General features: G+C 36.8%; 8 protein-coding genes across 11 annotated transcripts; 4 read left to right on the top strand and 4 right to left on the bottom strand.

The window, feature by feature from the left end:
* The first annotated feature begins 298 nt into the window (after positions 1–298).
* Positions 299–3,842, top strand: LOC124413566 (docking protein 1). Its single transcript, XM_046894252.1, has 3 exons — positions 299–1,229; positions 1,497–1,670; positions 1,909–3,842. The coding sequence occupies exons 1-3, from the start codon at positions 1,158–1,160 to the stop codon at positions 3,334–3,336; spliced, it is 1,674 nt and encodes a 557-aa protein (XP_046750208.1). The 5' UTR covers positions 299–1,157; the 3' UTR covers positions 3,337–3,842.
* A 795-nt stretch (positions 3,843–4,637) lies between these two features.
* Positions 4,638–18,941, bottom strand: LOC124413576. The gene is made up of 3 exons (XM_046894265.1): positions 18,931–18,941; positions 5,886–5,891; positions 4,638–5,577 (listed from the first exon to the last, which is right to left on the bottom strand). The coding sequence occupies exon 3, from the start codon at positions 5,499–5,501 to the stop codon at positions 4,911–4,913; it is 591 nt and encodes a 196-aa protein (XP_046750221.1). The 5' UTR covers positions 5,502–5,577; positions 5,886–5,891; positions 18,931–18,941; the 3' UTR covers positions 4,638–4,910.
* LOC124413577 (translocon-associated protein subunit delta) lies at positions 6,792–7,901 on the top strand. The gene is made up of 2 exons (XM_046894266.1): positions 6,792–7,229; positions 7,450–7,901. Exons 1-2 carry the CDS (start codon positions 6,981–6,983, stop codon positions 7,708–7,710), a joined length of 510 nt encoding a protein of 169 aa, XP_046750222.1. The 5' UTR covers positions 6,792–6,980; the 3' UTR covers positions 7,711–7,901.
* On the bottom strand, positions 7,994–8,933 carry LOC124413573 (proteasome assembly chaperone 2). The gene is made up of 2 exons (XM_046894264.1): positions 8,505–8,933; positions 7,994–8,442 (listed from the first exon to the last, which is right to left on the bottom strand). Exons 1-2 carry the CDS (start codon positions 8,835–8,837, stop codon positions 8,020–8,022), a joined length of 756 nt encoding a protein of 251 aa, XP_046750220.1. The 5' UTR covers positions 8,838–8,933; the 3' UTR covers positions 7,994–8,019.
* Positions 9,478–12,517, top strand: LOC124413568 (spermine oxidase-like). 2 transcript variants are annotated; one of them, XM_046894257.1, is made up of 9 exons: positions 9,478–9,775; positions 9,959–10,223; positions 10,423–10,636; positions 10,770–11,003; positions 11,147–11,278; positions 11,407–11,606; positions 11,808–11,931; positions 12,001–12,107; positions 12,192–12,511. In XM_046894257.1, exons 1-9 carry the CDS (start codon positions 9,628–9,630, stop codon positions 12,211–12,213), a joined length of 1,446 nt encoding a protein of 481 aa, XP_046750213.1. In that variant the 5' UTR covers positions 9,478–9,627; the 3' UTR covers positions 12,214–12,511. The 2 variants fall into 2 exon arrangements, with proteins under 2 accessions (XP_046750213.1, XP_046750212.1); XM_046894256.1 differs by having other exon boundaries at positions 11,808–12,107; positions 12,192–12,517.
* Positions 13,118–15,152, bottom strand: LOC124413572. Its single transcript, XM_046894263.1, has 7 exons — positions 14,871–15,152; positions 14,536–14,776; positions 14,256–14,451; positions 14,057–14,181; positions 13,777–13,959; positions 13,498–13,676; positions 13,118–13,411 (listed from the first exon to the last, which is right to left on the bottom strand). The coding sequence occupies exons 2-7, from the start codon at positions 14,758–14,760 to the stop codon at positions 13,282–13,284; spliced, it is 1,038 nt and encodes a 345-aa protein (XP_046750219.1). The 5' UTR covers positions 14,761–14,776; positions 14,871–15,152; the 3' UTR covers positions 13,118–13,281.
* On the bottom strand, positions 13,321–17,769 carry LOC124413571. 3 transcript variants are annotated; one of them, XM_046894262.1, is made up of 7 exons: positions 17,635–17,769; positions 17,245–17,485; positions 16,951–17,146; positions 16,697–16,863; positions 16,429–16,611; positions 16,100–16,328; positions 13,321–13,332 (listed from the first exon to the last, which is right to left on the bottom strand). In XM_046894262.1, exons 1-6 carry the CDS (start codon positions 17,646–17,648, stop codon positions 16,113–16,115), a joined length of 1,017 nt encoding a protein of 338 aa, XP_046750218.1. In that variant the 5' UTR covers positions 17,649–17,769; the 3' UTR covers positions 13,321–13,332; positions 16,100–16,112. The 3 variants fall into 3 exon arrangements, with proteins under 3 accessions (XP_046750218.1, XP_046750217.1, XP_046750216.1); XM_046894261.1 differs by lacking the exon at positions 13,321–13,332 and adding an exon at positions 15,335–15,976 and having other exon boundaries at positions 16,156–16,328; positions 16,697–16,860; XM_046894260.1 differs by lacking the exon at positions 13,321–13,332 and adding an exon at positions 15,336–15,976 and having other exon boundaries at positions 16,156–16,328.
* On the top strand, positions 18,368–20,510 carry LOC124413677 (spermine oxidase-like). The gene is made up of 4 exons (XM_046894399.1): positions 18,368–18,403; positions 18,709–19,275; positions 19,372–20,139; positions 20,239–20,510. Exons 1-4 carry the CDS (start codon positions 18,368–18,370, stop codon positions 20,368–20,370), a joined length of 1,503 nt encoding a protein of 500 aa, XP_046750355.1. The 3' UTR covers positions 20,371–20,510.
* The last annotated feature ends 216 nt before the right edge of the window (positions 20,511–20,726 follow it).

The raw sequence follows: 20,726 nt of genomic DNA, 5'->3' as shown, positions 1-20,726 counted from the left end.
ATAAAGCTTTCACTTTGATCGTTGACACAACTTGATATATTGTATTCAAAGGTCGGCGCGCCTCGCACGCGTGCAGCATACCTATAATATATATATATATATATATATATGTATACCTTATAAGTAGTACATACGTTGAAAAAATATCCTAGGTGGCAGCAGGGAGCAGACGATGTGTTACCTCTTTATTTACATCGATAAAGAAGCACTGTAAGATGAAACGTTGGTCTGTATATGAAAAAAGGTTGATTAATTTCTTGTTCGTTTGTTGAAATCTCTTCTTACTGAACTGCAATATTTTCAAGGAGAATGGCTAATTTTACCATGAGGAAGTTTTTGTAACCTCAAACCAGGAGATAAGGTTGTAACGATTATTGATAAGTAGTCTAACAAGAATCAGCGAGTGTATTTAGTTAGTGACAAGCGACAAGAATACGGAGGGATTCTATATGACGGATAAACGCTGCATTGTATCCTTTCGAAAATACTAGTACGAGGATGTTTAATACGTTGTTGGTCCGTCGGAAGAAGAAACACGGATTGGTGAATAATTACGTGATTCTGAGTGTATCGTAAAATTAATATATAATATGCTTGCGATGGATTCTCGACCGAGGAAAGCGAACGAGGAAATTACGCTGCGGAGAGAGAAGTAAAGGTCTCTGTATATCGAATTATCTATTCACAAATCGCACTGACAATCGACGTATGAACAAAATCATAAAAAAAACTGTCGCTGCGGCGCGCGGCTGAGGAAAAGTTTTAATCGTTACTCGCCGTCTCTCGACCACTGCCAGCGAATGTCACAACACACGAAGAGAGATAAGACTGCCGGATACAAGCGACATGTCGATAATCCCCAACTGACAGCATGGCCTGGTGAGGAACTCGGCGAAACGTCAAATCATGTGGCGGACAAACGTTTTTTCATCCTTGCCTGTGAATTAACTGCCAGTTGGTCAAGACTCTGCGAGTCAGTCGAGTGTTTGGCGATGATAATATGATAGTTGGTGTTGCGCTGAGATATTAAATCTGTGAATGTGAAACCGCGATTGTGTTGTTATACGGGCTTCTTTTCGCCTCTTCTAAACTAGCCTAAAACTTTTGAAAGTGACATTCTTCTCGCTCGCACTTTTAATTCTCTTCTCAACCCGACAATGGAGCCTGAGAATATTATGATGCAGGGTATCCTGCTTTTACCACCGCAAGGAATGCTGGGACAACTCAAGGTTGGAATATTATTGATATAATTATTAGAAGATAATTGTAATGTGTGTCGCTGCGTAACCAAGGGCGGCAGACCAAAGGAAGTTCACATCTTATCTTGAAACGCCTCTGATTCAACTCTGACTTTGCAGCTTATTCTATCGACGTATCGTACTTTAACGCCAAATGATGGCTGGTTATTAATTATGAATTTAGCTGTTAAATTTTGTGAGGTCTATAAGACAGAGCCCTACCTTAATTCCATTTTTCTAGATTTCTTTTGTTTTCAGAAAACGTGGCACAAAAAGTTTTGCCAACTTTGCAAACCCAGTAAAATGGGCATCAAACGACTCGAGATTTTCGACAGCCAAGACGAAGCTCTTTCGCAACCCCATTCCCCAAAAATCATCACCCTAGAAGCTTGCGTCAAAATTGCACCCAGCAATCAACCCAACGTATTCACTGTAAGAAAACGACTTCATTTTACAAGGATTTACTACATTTGAGCATTTAAAATCTATTATGAAATTTGTGTGTATTGCGGTTTATAAGTTCAAGTTTTCCTCGTTAAATACTAAGATGATTTCTGTAAAAGTAAAGAAGAACTTGCTAAAAACTGTCACTTAGATTTCTCCTGGTATTAAAAAATCGAAAAACTATAAATACTGCACGATGAAAATAATTGGTGAAATTATCCTCTAGGTTGTCACGAAAACTGGAATTCATCACTACGGTTGTTCCTCCGAGCTCGATATGACAAATTGGATGAACGCATTTCAAATAGTTGCATTTACCGACAGCTTTCCTCAACATACCATCGAAGAAAACAATGATTTGTACAGCACGGCCGGAGAAGGAATCTTTGCGGTTAAACTGGTGGAATCTGATGCCTCAAAAAGGTGCAAATTAGAGGAGAAAAATTATACTTTGATATTAGCAGCTGCCGATATGAGACTCATGGATGGAAACGAGACTCTGTTTACCTGGCCGTACAGATTCATAAGAAGGTACGGATATAGAGAAGGAAAGTTTACTTTTGAAGCTGGTAGGAAGTGTAAATCTGGTGAGGGATTGTTCTGCCTGGAGCATAGCAGTCAACAAGAGATCTTCAAGTGCTTGTCTGCTAAAATGAAATGCATGAAAAGATTGCTGAGCGGGGATAGCAGCTGCGGTATTGATTTTCGTATTGATCAAAATCACGTTGTTGCACTGCCGATGGAAGCTGGTTCCAGATCCCCTCTACCACTCGCCCCTAATTGCTATGGAAATTTAATTGACCTGGAATTTTCACCGATATCGCAAAACCCCCAGACATATTCAAACACTTCATCGTCATCATCGTCATCCAATGATCAGCCTGTGTCGTTTATAAAACCACCACCGCCTATTATAAAACCAAGGCCAGCAAAACCACCTAGAAGGCACATGTTTACAGGTCATGTGGAAAAAAAATCTCTCGAAGAAGAGTTACCTGACACGGAGATACATGGAAAGTATACTAGATTGAATTCCAGTAGCTCTACAGAATTGTCGTCAATTAATAACAACTCAATGACTCTGGACGATCAAAAAAATGCCTACGATTCGGTAGAGGTGAGAAGTGATGCATGGAAAACACACGGCGCTGATAACGTTCTTCATACGGAAAAGATCCCGACTCCTGCATTTGACGAAGAGGATCCGTATGAAGCAATGGACACAGTGTCATTTGCCTCGCAGAGCTCAACTAGGAGCAAAACAAGCAGCATCGATATGGTTATCACTCCTACTTGCCCAATTATCCACAACAATGTTTCGCACAGATCTGATCCACCTAACTACGACAAACTGCAGCACTTTGGTTCTACCCATAAACTGAACCAGAATTCTGGCTACAGGACACCCAATGTGCAACCTAATTCCCAAATCAATGTACCCCCGTTACCTCCAGTGGTGAATACCGAGCCTTCGTCATCTTGGTCTGATTACGAATTAATCGATGATATTAGCACTGCTAGATCTGCAAATGACAGCAGTCACGGTTATGGAAGGGTTAGAAAAGGAATAACCCCGTCAAATAACGCTGGGCCAAATCATACGATATACAACCAAACTGAATATGCGGTAATTTCTAAGCCAAGAAAGGTTTGAAGAGTATTTTTAGCAAGTTTTAGTATGCATATTACTGAGACATCTGACTGCTGAACTACTCATAATCAGCGGATGGTGACACTCAATCCTTCGAGTATACCTTCGACTGATCAAAACTCGGAACTAGTGCCTTATTACTATAATCATAATAAATAATAAGTGAAATAAGTGATGACAGAAACCAAATTACATGAAATGATGAAAATAAATCATAATCTAATAACCTCTGTGAATTTTAGAACTAGCGTCATGTACTTAGTTACATTTAACGATTGTGGATCTTTATTTCAGTGTCAGTAACATGACTTGTGTCAAAAGTTGAGACAGCTTTCTGCTACCATCGATAATTCATACTCGCCGGTATTATGATTTGCAGTTTTCCTCAACTATCTAAACCCATACTGACATGAAAGGTTTTCAACGTTGACCATAAAATTGTTACGAAGATGCCACAATTATTTAATTAATTTATAAGAACTATGTAGGCGTTAGAAATAAGAAGAACATAATTTGCTATAAAGTATCATATATACATAGGTATATATGATATATAATTATAAATGCTAGTTTATCGTTATATTTTACTACTTTCATACTGCAATTTATACCTCTAATCAAAGAGTGGTGCATCACATAGCTTTATATATGGTCAAATATACTTAGAGTTATATTATCACAAATGACCAAAGAATGATTATCGAAGTTGGTAGAACATTGTAGAGAGGCATTTTATGCCATTGCAAAGTACACCTCCTTGATACACGACATTGGCATAACGGTTCTTCATTTTTATGTTCGATGAGTCAGAAAGCAGACAAAGATTAGTGTTACGATTTTTTTATGCTACCAATTGATTTTTACTTTTATTTTTTGTGCAAGCAAAGCGATAGAAATATCTTCAAGTTAGCTTCTAGATTGCGATGCTCATTTAAACTCATTACAAATACGTCACATGGAAGAATGACTAAACATCACATTTTAAAATCTTGTATTATTCAACCGAACCCAACATATTGAACTTTCCAAGTTTTCACATTGAAGACAGTTTTGTTACACATAAGGTGTGTCGCTTTTCTTTCAAGTACCTATCGCATTATTCCAATAAATTTTATATTATATTTTCTACCTGCTTGTATCGTATGTTTACAAGAAAATATTCCTCTAATTTTTAAACCCTGAATAACATTGTGCCAACGAACTAGTTTATTTTATATATAATAAAATCTGGCAGTTCTCAAGTTGTAGCAAAATTTGCACGCACACTAGTTACAAACGCAAAAAAAAAAAACATAAACAAATAAGGAAAAACACTTTACTGTAGCAGTAACGTTAGCATTTCTATTTACAAAAATTGACATAAATTTTATATTACGTGTATAAGTATTTTATACTTGTTTAAAAAATTCAAAACAAGACAAATACAAATATGTTACGATTTTAAGTATATTTGTGGATGTTGACTTTGCCATTTTCTTTTTACCGGTTAAGGCTTTTAACTTAGAACAATTAATCGGTTTAATAATCGAAGGATCATTTGAAAATGAATCAAACTGCAATTTCGCGTATATGTTGTTTCAATCTTTAAGCGACGTTCCGACTTTTTGATATTCGAGTGTAGGAAGATTTTCTTGTTCATTTTCAGCTTGTTCAGAAGTTAACTTGCTCTGTTGTCTCTTCATTTTCACTAATGCCTCCTCTGCAACAGCCTCGAAATACCCTTCGTCATAGTTCGCAAATTTACGAACGTTTTCCCCTTTGGAGGCCATAAGTTTTTCAATATTAATCTTCTGCTTCAGGTCGGAGAACCATCCAAGATTATCCGCTATTAAATGATTGTTTTTGCAACCGTCACACCGCACTATCACGACCCCTGTTTGGTAACTGATTTTCGAAATTAGTTTGTTATTTCGAGTCATGCATTTTTTACATGTGAAGGAAAGCCGGAGTTTTCCCTCCAATTTTCCAAGTGCTTTACGCGAGTCTGAATCTGAATCGCTGTGTTCGCCTTGAGAATCCAATTTTGCACTAGTGCTAAATAATATCGCACGTTTCTGTAATATGCAAACTCCAGCAGGAGATTTTACTCCCTTTGAAATTAATGTTCTTTGCAAGCATTTCGCAGTCAGTCTACTACCTGCCCTAAGCAGATTTACGATTGGCATCATTTCTTTGAGTTTATCTGATTTTATTCTCAGTAATTACTTCGCTACTGCGAAATACAATTTACTTGAACGAACTATCTCGACAGACACATAACCTCAAATTATTCGTAAGGTGTTCGCTATCAGCAGCTCGGTACGCATGCAGTCTACAGTGCCGACGTAGTCAACTCACGCACCGATAGAAACGAAAATCTCTTGTCCTTTCAATGCTTGCCATTAGTGGCAACCAGCGCTCTCTCGCGCAAAACGCAATTGAAAGATTGTGTGATAAACAAAATGAAACCGCGGGTAGAAGATTGCGTTAATAATTTTAAACCTTACCTGAGTCCAGAATCACATCGGATGAAGATTAAAATCGAGGATTTTGTTTACTCGAACGGTTCTGCGGTGTCAGTTGACGGATTATAACGTCACACAAAACTCACCACACAAAAAACAATACTATGATTATAAACCAGAATATCTGCGACTACTTTGCACATTTTTTCAGTTCAACGCGAACGAATAACAACGGTATGAATAGCACGAGATTATTTCACAATTTACAAATTGTTAAGATGGCGGCGCGATGTTTTATTTTTTCATGATTGTTCAAATACTCGGAAACCACCGATCCTGTTAATTAGTCACTGACAAAAGAATGATGATTTACTACGAATTACCTATTTTTCATTACAAACTTCCTTCGCACCAACCGTTGTTTGGCCGAATTTTACATTTTATCAACGAATAATCGCACTCACAATTATCTCCCTATCACATTCACCCCGGCGTTGTATCTAAAACTGCACTAACAATCCAAAACCATGTGCAACCAACTTCTGACCGCTGCTTACATACGATATCGAGTTTACACTTTTTCCTCGATGTATAAAAAATAATTTGAAATCAAGCACAAATGATATATGGGCCCAGTTCATAATAATCAATCCGTCAACATGGATTAGTCGATTCAAAGTTTTGAACATCTGGCACCGCGTTAATTGAAAAGCGGAAAAAATCTGCAGGCTCATCGGTATATGTTTAGCAAAAAAATTGAGAGCACTACCAGTTACTGTCGAAGAACAATTTTTTGGAAAATTTCTCAGGGTGTCTAGTTTTTTACGTCTAAAAAAACAGCCATTACAGATCAACACGGACAATTGAATAGAATTACCGACTCGCAATGATGTCGCTTCGCAAAAGTACAGTAAAGTGGCTCCATCTTCTAATCCTGATAAGATATGCTAACTTTGTCAGAATGTGGATTCGAGTTTTCCTTCTACATGGAATTAGCTGCCGCCACCTCATGGGCTGACAAGTTGCCATGTGACGTGGCTGCGGAGAACTGCTAGGTGGCATCTCGTCAGAGATTCAGCAGCTCAGCAGCGTTTGATTCGTTGACAGAGGCGTGCGGTTAGTGTTCAGAGCCGGCTGTTGCGGTCGCGTGCAAAGTGGAGCACAAGATTTGTCACATATTGAATTAAGAGACTAATAAACAAAATGAAGAGGCTCATTGTTTTGTGCATTATCGCCGTCACCACCTCCTCGGCGTTGGCCGAAACTTGTCAAAAACCAGAAGTTTCAGCCTCAGCATACGTTACCGAGGATGCTACAGTCTTGACTAGCATCGCTTTCACTACACAATTCACACTCAAGTGTAGCAACGGTGCTAAAGGTGTTTCTTTGTATGCCGAGGTCGAAGGAAAGACTCTGCCCGCAGTCAGACTAAGTTCAGACAACAAATATCAGGTACGTAATCTGAATACCATCTCATTTCCGTCAATTGACAATCGATAATAGTGTTTCAAGTCAGCTTGCCATGTGGTAATATAGTAAAAAGTTATACGCGAGGCAAAGCGAGTTGTTGAATGAGTTGGATATGAATTATTTCTTCCAATTACTGACAAGTTTTTATAAAAATATCTTAGCAAACATTATTCATCAATATTCTGTATTTTTGTTATTGTAGGTCAGCTGGACGGAGGATATAAAGAAAGCTAGATCAGGAGATTACAATGTTAATCTGTATGATGAAGATGGGTACAGTGCCCTTCGTAAAGCAATTAGGAACGGAGAAGATCCAAGCAGTGTAAAACCTTTAGCTGTTGTCGTCCTCAACAACCCAGGTGCTTACCTTGGACCATGGATAAACTCTGAACTCCTAGCTGCATTCTTAGCTGCATTTGTTACATACACAGCATTCTCTGCCAAATGGAAACTGCTGTCGTAAACTAAGTAATTATAATTTAGGTCATGAATGATATTTTTAACTGCCGCTGGCTTCACTATTTATAATGAACCGTTAATTGGATTCAAATAGTTTTGTACAATATCAATGTATCCAAAATCGAACGATCGATCAATGATTCTCCAAAGAGAACCAAAACTGTGACTGAATAAAATTCCTTACTTTGTCAATTCAAATCCCTAGCTTCTACCTTGTTCATTTTTACGCTGATAAATCAACAAGAAATACGATTACAATTTAGTTGGTAATGACGTTTTATTAAGAACTTAATAAACCCGATTAACATGATGTTCAGAACATTTCGAGTGGAGGATCATTGCCAAATAAGAATCTCCAAGAGGAAGGTTTTCTGATTAATAAGTTGCCAGAGGCATCCTTTGAGAAAAGATCCAGCCACTGGTTTAAGTAGTTGGCTAGCTCCATTGCGTCCGGGATGTTGTCTCCTTCTGAACAAAATCTGAGTAAAACTGCACAAGGAATATGGTTCTCGACAAAGATATCATACAGGTTTTTGGCAAAACCTCCACCTGGGATTTCAAGGACTTCGCTCCTGCGGTATTCGTCAATTTTACTTTCTAGATATGTCCAGTTCAGGCTGTCGAACATCGCACCAAATTCTGATTTTATTTCTGGAGATGCAATGTAACGTAATGGAATAGTTCTGATCTGTTGATCTCGTTTTTCATGGGAGTAGCTGCTGGTTAATACGATGACCTATGATTGAAAATACGTTGATTGAATTTGTTACGAATATATAACGTGAACGAAAATTTTACCTTGGCGATGTGTTTTTCTGTGATGAAATTCTGCAACTTTTTAAAAAATAGAAAGGGTTTCTTGGAAAGCGGTGATCTTATTTGAATCAGTAGAACTCTTTTATTTGTGCTACAAAATAAATCAACGGCCGTGCAAAGGTCTGACGAATTTTCGTCGTACGGATCAGGGCCAACTATAGGTATGAATGCAGAATCCCAAACATAACCTATTCTCTTTGCACTAAGGCTCGAGATAAAAAGATCAACAGCCAATTGGCCAACATTTCCTACGGCTACTGAAGGAATGATGAGCGTGTATCCCGTCAAATCAATTTCCTCTGTAAGTTTTATCATCTTCACTTATAGAATTAATAACGTTCTGTTTGGTAAACATAAACTCCAGGTTAGTCAGATGAACTATAATGACAAGCTGAATTTAACTTCAATTCAACTGCACCGACTACGGTACCATAGGTTACTTAACACTCGTAGAACGTTGAACTATATGTTCGTTCACTCTGACGGGATTCACCGCAAGTTCGCATTGAAGTAGAAATCAGTGGTTCGCATTGTCATTTCGGAACGCACGTACCGAAAATGATTTTTGTGCTCGATTCTCGCAAACAATTATCATGCTACTTACCCTGTTAACGCCCCCTTTTTTTTAAATAATAGATGTTCGAAGGTCGAAGTTCAAAACGCTCCTACGTCACTGGGTTACAATTACAAAATCTCTACAATCTCGAGATTGATACCGTAGAAGCAATTCGATTATAGGTATATTATATTATATACCCTATACTTTCATTTCGATATGCCCGTTCTGAAATATCGCCCCTGCGCAAACAGATCTTAGATCATATGCTCATTATAATCACAATGGTAAAGAAATCAAGTCAATTGGACGAAATTGGTAACGCTATGATCGACGCAACGACGTTATCTTTCTTTCTTGGTGTGTGATTTATCAACCATTTTAAGTTCTAACACTTCTAACTCTTAGTCAGATAGAAAACTAGTCAGCCAACACTTTAATTTTACCGTTATAATTGGAGACCTTCAATCAACTCCGATAGTAGTATAAAAATTCTACCCATTTCCAATAAAGTGATGTTTAAAATATCAGCTACTCTACTTGCGAAAAATGTTTGAAGAGGTACAAGTTTTAATTGTTGGAGCTGGTGCTGCTGGTATCGCTGCGGCATGCCGTTTGCTAGAGCAAGGTCTTGAAAATGTCACCGTTTTTGAAGCCGGAGATCGAATCGGAGGGCGCGTACATACCGTAGAATTCGGTGTGTACAATGTCTGTATTTCATCTAACGACTAATTTCTTTCATTATATATTATATTGATTTAAATAACTAATTATGCCAAGCTAACAATAAGTGCAGCTATTAAATTAATCAAATGACAACAGCTAGAAAAAGGCCCGATAAGACCTATATTAATAAAACTTTTTTCCCTTGCTATGGCAGCTGATAACGTGATAGAGTTAGGAGCAGAATATGTGCACGGTGAGCGTGGAAATATATCCCACGAATTGGCATCTCGCCACAATCTTTTGGAAGGTTCTAAAATTTTGACCAAAAATGAAAATTGGATATTTGCTGATTCTCAAGGAGAAATCATACCTAGAGAACAAAGTACCGAGCTACTGAATATATATCACGGCATCTACGCAGTTATGCCAAACAAGCTAACAGATTTCGAGGGATCGTTCGGAGAATATTTCACACAAGAGTCAGTATTGTAACTTCTAGAGTAGTTGAATGTTAGATTAAGTTACCACTGAAAAGTACAAGTTTCTTTCTTCGTCACAAATTTTTTAAGTTTTGTGTAAGGTGATTGTTATTCTTTCTCTTGTCCTCTTTCAAAATGACATAGCTAAAATAGTCTATAACTTCTTGTCTGGGTTTTATCTTATAAACTCTACTTTCAGGTATTTCAAGGCATTCAAGGAAAATCCGTTCACAAATTTCACTAGGGCAGAAGAATTTTTGGAGTGGATTCGAAGGTATGAGTGTATCATAGATTCTTGCGATTCGTGGTCCGAAGTTTGTGCATCTGGACTTGCTGAGTATTGGATATGTCCAGGGAATCCATTACTCAATTGGAAAGGCAGGGGATATAAAACTCTGTTTGAAGTTTTGATGGTAAGGATTTCGGCATGAGATTTAATTACATTTTCCTTCAGTGAATCATTACAAAGTAGAATCTGAATTTTATTCGCATTTCTCAGGTACTTGTAAAATCCTAACAGCAATTTTTTTTTCTTGCTGCTCACAGAACAAGTTTACACCAGAGGCAAATGAGCTACCACTTTTGGAAAAAGTGCACTTCAAAAAAGTAGTTTCAAGTATCGACTATAGCAGTGAAAATCAAATTATTATCAAAACTACTGACAACTTAGAGCGTAATGCTGATCATGTTATTTTTACACCCTCACTTGGTGTACTGAAAGAACAACACAACAATTTATTTACACCACCACTATCTGAATTGAAAAAACGTACCATACAGGTATTATATGAACAGAAATTTAACATTCGTATCGTCTTTTTGCATGTATTCTCAGTAGAGTCATAGCTTGAAAATTGGATAAGTACTTTATCAATAGTACGCATTAGTTACATCTCTAATTATAATTATTCGAAAATACTCAGGGTCTTGGATTTGGGACAGTGGACAAAATTATCTTTGAATTTCCCTACAAATGGTGGCCCGAAGATGTCGCCGGTTTTAATGTAGTTTGGTCAAAGGAGGATAAGACAAAGTTTCTACAATCTCTCGACAAAGTAAGTTGATTTATGTGATTGAACGTTCACACTCACAAAGTACGAAATGTTTCCATTATATTATACTAAAAGCAATATCAAGATGTTCTAGATAGTAACGCATAAAAAAAATACTAATGTTATTTCAGGGCAATGAATGGTTGGCTGAAGTTTTTCATTTCTCCACTGTTGACCATCAACCTCGTGTTTTAAGCGGTTGGCTCACTGGACCATGTGCAAAGCATGTTGAGAACTTAGCAGATTCAATTGTACTTGATGGATTCTATGACATACTGCAAAGGTTCTTCAGTAAAAATTTCAACATTCCAAAACCGATAAATATGATACGGTATGTGCATAATGTTTCTATGCTTTTCACTTTCATGTTAAGTGATTGCATTCATTGTGATATTAGTAATACTCTGCTAACAGACTTGTGGAATGATGGATAAATCTGTGCAAATCTATTACTAGACCATATGTATATTATATACATTATGCATCCCAAAGTTACCTAGCGAAATAATCAAGTACCCTAATTTTCCTCCAGGTCTAAGTGGAATCAGGATAAAAACTTTAGAGGCTCCTACAGTTTGCGAACTTTGGAATCTAAAAAGTTAGACGTCTGGGCGAAAGACCTTGCTGAACCTATTATTAATCCCACTGGAAAACCAGTAATTTCGCTTCTGTATCGATATCATTTAATAGTTATAAGCAAGAATGAAACAAACCATTTTTTACAGATATTACTTTTTGGTGGGGAAGCAACTAATGAGCACTATTACTCGACAGTTCATGGTGCAGTTGAAAGCGGAATTCGTGAAGCTGATAGACTGATAGATTATTACAGGTATGAAACTCTTCCCCCAAGTCATTTTGAAATTGTGTCAAGCATTGAGATCTATCAATTGACTAGAGCGTAATTTATTGACAGGAAAAGAAAATCCCAGCTATAACAAAGTGGTCATACATTCCAAATGACGGATGATGCTGAATATTAATCATAGATATTAATTCCTGTATTGTAAACAAAGAAATATTAGGGGTGCGTTCCAAAACTAGCTGACAGCGCTGAAAGCTCCCTAGGACAGTGACAGAGCTATTCACAAACTCGGCAGCGCAAAAGAGATACGAGATTGCCGATGGCATTGGGAGCTAATTTCGAAACCCGTCAAAGGTATATTTTTCTATGTAATATGTAAAAACGCAATTTGTAAATCATATATATTGTACATCCTATGCCCAGTGAATAAAGTGGAAGAAGAAAATAATTAGTGAAGTCAAAATACATACAATAGTTTCGCATCTTCACATCTAGAGAAAGTGTGGCGACGGAGTGAGAGAGAAATACATGCCCTTCATGATCTAACTCTCTTGCTCTACACCTGATTGGCCGATACATTTTCTCTTGGTCAGTTAATGTAGAGTGAGACAGACGGAGCATCCCAAGTATATATTTCGTTCTGTCATCACTTCGGCGGCAGTTTCGCGAGGTTGATGGTGTGGGCAACTACCTCCAGTAGTATGTGCTCTAAGGATCGCACGGAATAGACATCGAATGATACACATACATACTCAGCGTAGTAGAAACAAAAAAAAAACTGTTGCTCTGCCGATAAAGAAGCTACCGGATTGCTAAACGGCTTCCTATGGTCCAAGCCCATTTACCCGCCGGGTACTGGTTACGAAAATTTACCCAGGGGTAACCGTCTTTAAAGAGTTTAATTAGTGGAACAGGTTAACGCGCGTGTTGATATCGAGAGATCGAATTTTGAATTTTCGTTCTGCCGGCTGGGCCATGCTCGTGCGAGGTGTAAACAAATGTGCGTGAAGGTTTTAAAACGTAGTATTGGTGAAAACAGTGACTTTAAGTGGAGTGTGTGTGTTGCAGATATCGCCACGACCTTCATGTGGTAAGTACAATAAACTGTTTATTCGTGTATGTAAAGTATTTTGAATTATAAACATTTGAAAAATTTTGACCTTTGCCGTTTTCTGAGCCACGGAACCAATCGGTCGATTTCTTAAACCCGCCTTTTTCTCAGCAACATTGTTATGAATTCTCCGATTTCTGCCTCCTTAAATCTTATGGGACCCATAGATGATTTGTGATCCGGTAGATCATTTTCTGTTGTTCCGGTGGGCATAATAGGTCTGAAATACATTTTCGAGACAAATTAGGCAAACTTTCAACTTCTGTACCTGGATTTATGCACTTTTACTACCTGCAAGATACACACCTTACACGCATATTCCAGCACCGATTCCGTATAAATTCCTCTGCAAAACACTTATATACATATTGTGCATATGTTTGATCAACTGCAAATGACAATACCAGTTGATCTTTCAAATCGGGATATGTATTATTTATAACATCATAGTATCCCTTCGTGAGAATTGGAATTATATAATCCACCTGAAGTCGATCAAATTATGAGTTTAGCACTTATGATCCCGAATATGCAAATTGCAAGAGTAGCTTTTTTGTAATTCGTTGAAATTGGAACTTTAATTACTCTTTTCAAACAGTCATCGATGAATTCTTTGGCTGCATTGAATACGTGTGCCTGTTGTTCTCTCAGAAGTAGAACTGCGATTCTCGGTTCATTTGATCTGAAAATTTCAGTCAGGCGGAGCGCCGCTTCCACTCCGTCATCGGCGAACGTTAGCATTATTTTACTTGCCGACGGTATACTTGGCTGCGATTTAAACACCGAATTATTCCTTACTCTAATCATATCCAAATTTTAGTCAACTTTCAAGTATATATTCAGCATACTTATATGCTTCACTCACCACATTTGAAGCTCTCACTGTAATATCTATGATTTGTGGAACTCTCTCGATTCTTGAATTCAACGATCTGAAAATTAAAGGTGTCCATGGGATATTGGGGGGCCGAAGTATTGTGGATTTAGTTCCTGAAACAAGTACCTCGGATAATAATTATATAATCAGATGTAACGACAACAGTTACTTTGAACCTTTTATTTACCTTGTAAATTCAAGTGATCAGAAAGACAGTCAACGAGCTCGTGAACTTCATTGCTAATTTCGCGTATGACATTGAACATTCTCATCTGTTGTAAAATGAGTATTATTCGTCCTATAGTAGCGTCATCCTCATTTGCGAATGCCAACAAAACCCACCACACTGAACCGTGGCTATACTTAAATTCGTTTTCGATACACTATAAACAATCACACGAAATTCAAGATTCAGATTCGTACTGATCGGCATGTAAATAATTTAAACTGATTTTTTGGCTACGCACTAATATTTTCTGCCGTGTCAGACTCAATTGTTCAGCAAATATTTGCCAAGTCGGGCGATCTCTTTGAACAACATCCGACTCGACGAATAGACATAATATTTGCAAAAGCCGCAAATCTTCCCACGCGAAGAGAAATCCAGCATGAATTTTATCTGTGTGCATTCGAAGCTCTATAGCTTTTAAATCCATATCTGCACTGTAATCGACATCGATTTTCTTCTCCATTTAGAGGTTAAGTATTCTGAAATCAGAATTATTACGCTGGGGAAAAACTGTATAAAGATTGATAGAATAAAATCAGAGATTTTTCAACCAACAGTTTAATCTTAACATACCTCCTAGTGGGTATTGTTCAGTATAAAAAAAATTTAATAACAGAACGTTTAGCGTATGTTAAATTTTTTGGTCACAATAACCAATTTTACACTCTTTCTTACATGCTTGTACAGAATTTTACTTTTTTCACACGCAATCCAAGTACCAGTCTTTGGAATGAACTAGCAATGTTGAATTTACACGTATTTGACTCATACCGGGAAAATTATACATTTCATACGGTTTGTGGTACAGAATACCAAGAATTCACGTCACTTGAATAAAACAAGATATCTGACTTTGCCCCACTCTGATTCAAGTTAGAGTCAAGGTTACACATGATTGCATCCTCAATTTCCCTCCAGAAATTTGAATGCGAAGAAAGTTTAATTCTGTTTGTTAAATCGTCGACTAAGCCAGTTTTAGAAATTGCACTATATTTGGCGCAAGAAAATCCATAATTGGATCCAAAAACAAACTTACAAGAAAATGGTCCATAGATTTTTGAGCTATCAATTTTTATTTATATTCTGATTCATTTTAGTTTACGTAAAAAATAGACAAGTATAGAAAAGTAAAGTAAGGAAATAAAACATTCTTTACATTCATGTATATATACCTACTATATATATAGGTATTTTAATCCTGTTTAAAAATAGTTCATTTAGCATCAGCAACAAATAGTTGATTAAAATTTGACCGCACCCCGTTACGTCTCTACTATTGCTTCATATTTAAGTAACACAATAACACAACACATTATCTACATTTGCGGTGAATCCGTGTGTAACACAAGTATAATATTACATTTGATTATTAATTTTGGGTGTATATCAGGCATGCAGCGTATAAATGTTGGCGCAGCAAACAAAAGTTTCATATACGCAAATATTAATTTTGTAATAGAAAATATTGTCCAAATTTTAATATTAGTATTCTCATTAATTTTCCTATTCAGATCTCATTTCCTTCCCTTGGTTAGCTGGTAATGGGTTTTAATAAATTTTGTCTTCCTCGAAGTAACATGTTGATCAATTTTTGAAGATCTTCTTCTTGCCACCAAGTTCTTAAGCTTAAATGATCGACCCTAAGATCACGACGCTTTGTTCCATCTGGGAAGATACATCTGAAATATATATTTGAAGTATTGATTAGAAGAGCACAGAGGATTGTATTATTATTAATGTATTACTCCATTACTTATCGTTACGTTCGTAGATATGTTTCATAAGTACACGTAATTAACTACTAATTATATGAAATCATTGCAATTTGATCAATTTTGAATACACCTCAATTACGAACCTCACACGTTTACCCAAGCAGTTATTTTTCACTAACTCGAACGTAAAACATTGATATATGTATTTTGCATATCGTTCATCTATTGCAAATGACGATTGTTCTTCATTTGTAGTTGAGGCCTTGTTTATCACGTCAAAGTATCCCTTTGTTAAAATCGGAATTATAGTATCCACCTGAAACAGTAGAACTGTAAATTTAATCCACATGCCCAAGTCCGAGTAGCTTACATAGTAGATAATTTCTACTATTTATGAGAATGTACGCTCTAATTACCTGTTCAAAGCAGTCATCTATAAACTCTGTGTTCTTCATTAGTACGTGGTCTTGTTGTTCCCTCAAAATCAAGACACCGATCCTCGGCTCATTTTGCCTGAGTTTTTTAGTGATTCGTTTTGCTGCGTCTACTCCGTCACTAGCAAAAGTTAACATTACTCTCATAGCTAGCGGTATATTTGGCTGAAATATAGAAAACGGAAATTATTTCCTACTTCTTTTGAAAAGATATTCAATTAGGATTTATTATCAAAGTTTGTTCGCATACTCGTGTGTTGTCGATTGTGCCGCTGTCAACAAACTTGTTGTCATTTACAAGTGTCGATGTAATGCCCGGGATTTTGTAAAGTTTGCTTTCCTTTGAATTTAATGGTCTTAACACCAAAGGTAGCCATTCGATACCAGCTGCTGACCTGAGTAGCTTCCCTTCAGATTCTGAAACATATGTTTTTCAAAGTTTGAGCTTTCTCTATTAAAAAAGTCTTTATTAAGGTTTGTTATTAACTTTATTTACATACGTACCATTCGATTCAGACTGTTTAGAAATACGGTCGACGAATCGCAGCATACTATCGCTAATCTTATCAATGATGTCTAATCTCTCTATTTCTTCTAATACCTTTAAAACTTTTTCTACTGTTGCATTTGGGTTATATGCAAATGACAATAAGACCCACCAAGTTGAACTATGTTTCATTTGGTATTCCCTCTCGATAAGCTGCAGTGAAAATATGTCAAATTAAACTATTCAACAATGAAAACTTTTGATCAAAAATTAAATATACTATATTCAAAGTTGTTTCTCTGAGGATGTACCGTGATCTGCTGAGTTGTCAAACCCAACTTGTCGGCAAGTGTTTTCCAATTTGAGCAAAACCCTGAAACAGGATCTGCGCTCATGAATAGACATATTTTTTGTAAAATTTCCGGCGCCTCGAAAAGACATTCTGCATGAATTTTAGCCGTACGCTGTCTGAGCACGACATTCTTTAGTTGTATTTCACTTCTTCGACATTTGGCATCGATTTTATTTTCTGCTATTAAAGGGTTCATCATGCTGAAAAAGGGGAATAATATGATGAAAATCAAACGGAGTAGAATGACTTGTGCATATTAAATAAAAGCAATGTCAACAGGAAAAAGAGGTAAAATAATTCTGTCGAATACAGGCGATGCAAATGTAAATGGTTGGTGTGAAATTATTACCTTGCCACAGCCATTATCACGTTATTTACAATCTACTTAATTAAAATTCTTTCAGGTAAGCCAAGGAATTGCAGTCGTTAAAAATATTGAATTAGTATGACCGTGTAGCCATTACAACTCTACAGCTCACAGACAATCCATCCATATTGTATACTTTATACTGGAGTCTATCGTGATTTCGAGTCTGGTGAGATAAGTATTTACGACCTTCCCCCACTTATCCTCACACTGAATCAAGGTTACAGTTGACTATGGATAGGATTTTCCTCAAGCAATTTGAATTCAAAAGTCGCTGGTCGTACTTTGACTATTTTCAATTCAAATTTTTTATACTCAATATAGCAAAGAATATATAAATATATTTCTGCAAATGCAACTTGTGTTTATATAAAATATGTTCGCAAGATATTATACAATTTTATAAAGTGTAACAGAAGACCGATCTGCAAGAGAGCAAAGATAAATATCCTATTTGATTATATTGTGTTAGCAGTTTTATACATTCTATATTGTTAATATTTTGCAAACAAGTTATCTTCAAAACGGTCTATTCACTACTTCATAATTTTATTTATTTCATAACAAATATAGACATGTATTAAATGATCATATGTATAAAATTAAAGCAGCCAAGGACTCATTAATTAATCACTCAATAGGTCAAGATTACGCGGATTTTTCTGCGGGTAATTCAAATTTGCTTTGGTTACGACATATTAATAGCTCAGCAACAATGAAACTACTGAAACTGATTGATTCAACTGTCAAAGTAAATTGAAAAATAAGTGAGATGATTTACAATTTTTCTTTGACAGTTTGAAATTATTTGCGTGGCTCTTGCAAGAACTTCTTTATGTCTTTATTTTTATTTCAAAATTTTCGATATGACCAACAATAGCCTACAGAACATTGGCTACAGTACGTATAATAAAATACTCAAGTTTTGATCCAATCACGGTGTTTATCAAATATCAAAAATCAAAATGCACGACTCGCAATGGCAATCAGTAGAATCAACAAAAGTTATAATAATTGGCGGAGGTATAGCAGGGTTGGCAGCAGCTAAAACATTAGAGGAAGAAGATTGTGAAGATTATATACTGTTGGAAGGTAGCTTCAAAAATTTGCTCTCGTGATTTGTTAATAATTCACGGATCGGCGTGTTGTTTGACAGCCCAAGACAGAGTTGGTGGCAGAATAGCGTCAATTCCATGGAATAACAACTGGGTTGAATGCGGTGCTCAGTATTTGTATGGACATCAAAGTGATTTAGCTAAGATTTGCCGGTATCGTGAGCTCTTGTCAGATTTTGTGTCAACAAAGGGATCGGGTTTATATCTACGCGACGATGGTGTTGAAGTTGATGAAAAATTAGTAAAAGACATCAATGATGTAGTTCAATCTACCATAGAAGAGTGCAAAGTTTCTGAAAATCCAGAAACCCACTTAGCTGACAATGCAGGGAACGTTGGTCGAATTTTGAGGAGCAAACTAAGAAAACACTTGCGAAAGAAATGTGATCCGCTGAGTATTAGAGACATGCGCGAAGAAATATTTGACTGGAACGTTAGATTTTTAATGATTGAGAATGCTTGCTTTACATTGGATGAATTGTCCGTAAAATATTGGGGAAAATACCAGGTAAAATATTATTCTTTCTACTACTTGTAGCGTATATGGGACGTTATATATGTAACAAATTATTTCCTCTGCCTTCACTCTATCATTTCACTGTAGCCAATCAAGAAAGTGAAACATGCAACGTTTGAAGCTGGATACAGTTCAATAATCAATTTCATACTCCAGGGGCTAAATCAAAGAAATATTCGATTGAACTGCCCCGTCGAGACGATTGAATGGAGCCAGAGCATCAATACAGGCAATTTAGGTCAGGCAAATGCGAAACCAGTCACAGTAACTTTGGTTGACAAAAGACGTATTTTTGCTGATTGTGTGATTGCAACATGTTCACTGGGTTACTTGAAAGAAAATTACAGAAAAATGTTCAATCCAGAGCTACCGCTACATTTATCGCAAGCCATTGAGAGCCTTGGTTTTGGCCTCGTAAATAAAATATTTTTAGACTTCGGTGAGCCTTGGTGGGACCCTAACGATCAAGGTTTTCAATTTATTTGGTCAAAGAATGGCAGGAGAATATTTTCTAAACAAAAATTAGCGACGTGGACCAGAGATTTAACTGGTTTTGATGTCCTCGAGGGTCACAGGGCAGTTTTGTTAGGGCAAGTTGCTGGAAGGGGAGCACATGTTATTGAAACATTGAGCGAACACCAAGTTGCCTTAGATTGCATCAATCTACTCCGGCATTTTCTCAAAAGAGAAGATATTCCCGTACCAAGGAGATGTAAAAGAACGCAGTGGCATTCCAATATGTATATCAGAGGTGCCTACAGCCATGTCTCTACGAATTGCGATGCCACTGCAGTCACACCGGGAATTTTAGGCAAGCCCGTCTGGTGCACGGTTACTCGAGAAGCTCACGACAAGGTGAATGCTTGATGCTATATGAACATTTAAAGCACTTCTTTTGTACAAGTTAATGATACCTTTCATGTTCACGTGAGTACATCACAAGTCTTATTTCAGTGTGTACCGGTAATAATGCTGGCCGGAGAAGCAACTCACGAAAAATATTATTCGACGACACATGGAGCATTTGAAACTGGCATCAGGCAGGCTAAGACGTTTTTACAGTATCACATAGAAAAAAAATGTTGATTATTATGCCCTGATTTTTATAATTTGTGCGGTATATGCATGTCCATGTTTTCATGGAATATTTTATATTATACACAAATATGTTGGTACTGTAGCTAGGGAACGAGTAGCAGGCAATGTAATAAATATCATTCTCGATAATCTACAATGCAGGAGTGAAAACAACCCCCAACAGATAGGCACCCAACGGAATTATTTCTTAATGCGCTTGCTGGATTTGAATGAAACCAACCCTGAAATGTTGCTATTCATTAATAGAACATTTCAGAGTTAGTTTCATTTTCACCCCTATGAACCGTTTATTAGTAAATAAAAGAATATACGTGTCTCTTAGTTTTTGATGCACTACAACATAT

The sequence above is a fragment of the Diprion similis genome, chromosome 12, assembly GCF_021155765.1.
Source record: "Diprion similis isolate iyDipSimi1 chromosome 12, iyDipSimi1.1, whole genome shotgun sequence".
NCBI lineage: Eukaryota > Metazoa > Arthropoda > Insecta > Hymenoptera > Diprionidae > Diprion > Diprion similis.
This window is presented reverse-complemented; position numbering and strand designations above follow the sequence as displayed.

Coding starts and splice junctions, on each gene's coding strand:
- LOC124413566 (XM_046894252.1), top strand. CDS start 1,158: ATGGAGCCTGAGAATATTATGATGCAGGGTATCCTGCTTTTACCACCG. Junction 1,230..1,496: donor GAATGCTGGGACAACTCAAG/GTTGGAATATTA, acceptor TTTTGTTTTCAG/AAAACGTGGCACAAAAAGTT. Junction 1,671..1,908: donor ATCAACCCAACGTATTCACT/GTAAGAAAACGA, acceptor ATTATCCTCTAG/GTTGTCACGAAAACTGGAAT.
- LOC124413572 (XM_046894263.1), bottom strand. CDS start 14,760: ATGGAGAAGAAAATCGATGTCGATTACAGTGCAGATATGGATTTAAAA. Junction 14,182..14,255: donor TGATCACTTGAATTTACAAG/GTAAATAAAAGG, acceptor TACTTGTTTCAG/GAACTAAATCCACAATACTT. Junction 13,677..13,776: donor TCGATGACTGTTTGAAAAGA/GTAATTAAAGTT, acceptor GATCGACTTCAG/GTGGATTATATAATTCCAAT.
- LOC124413576 (XM_046894265.1), bottom strand. CDS start 5,501: ATGATGCCAATCGTAAATCTGCTTAGGGCAGGTAGTAGACTGACTGCG.
- LOC124413577 (XM_046894266.1), top strand. CDS start 6,981: ATGAAGAGGCTCATTGTTTTGTGCATTATCGCCGTCACCACCTCCTCG. Junction 7,230..7,449: donor GTTCAGACAACAAATATCAG/GTACGTAATCTG, acceptor TTGTTATTGTAG/GTCAGCTGGACGGAGGATAT.
- LOC124413568 (XM_046894256.1), top strand. CDS start 9,628: ATGTTTGAAGAGGTACAAGTTTTAATTGTTGGAGCTGGTGCTGCTGGT. Junction 10,224..10,422: donor GGAGAATATTTCACACAAGA/GTCAGTATTGTA, acceptor CTCTACTTTCAG/GTATTTCAAGGCATTCAAGG. Junction 12,108..12,191: donor AGACTGATAGATTATTACAG/GTATGAAACTCT, acceptor ATTTATTGACAG/GAAAAGAAAATCCCAGCTAT.
- LOC124413571 (XM_046894260.1), bottom strand. Junction 16,864..16,950: donor TAAACAGTCTGAATCGAATG/GTACGTATGTAA, acceptor CATATGTTTCAG/AATCTGAAGGGAAGCTACTC. Junction 16,612..16,696: donor GCACAATCGACAACACACGA/GTATGCGAACAA, acceptor TCTATATTTCAG/CCAAATATACCGCTAGCTAT.
- LOC124413573 (XM_046894264.1), bottom strand. CDS start 8,837: ATGATAAAACTTACAGAGGAAATTGATTTGACGGGATACACGCTCATC. Junction 8,443..8,504: donor CAGAAAAACACATCGCCAAG/GTAAAATTTTCG, acceptor TTTCAATCATAG/GTCATCGTATTAACCAGCAG.
- LOC124413677 (XM_046894399.1), top strand. CDS start 18,368: ATGAAACTACTGAAACTGATTGATTCAACTGTCAAA. Junction 19,276..19,371: donor AATATTGGGGAAAATACCAG/GTAAAATATTAT, acceptor ATTTCACTGTAG/CCAATCAAGAAAGTGAAACA. Junction 20,140..20,238: donor CTCGAGAAGCTCACGACAAG/GTGAATGCTTGA, acceptor GTCTTATTTCAG/TGTGTACCGGTAATAATGCT.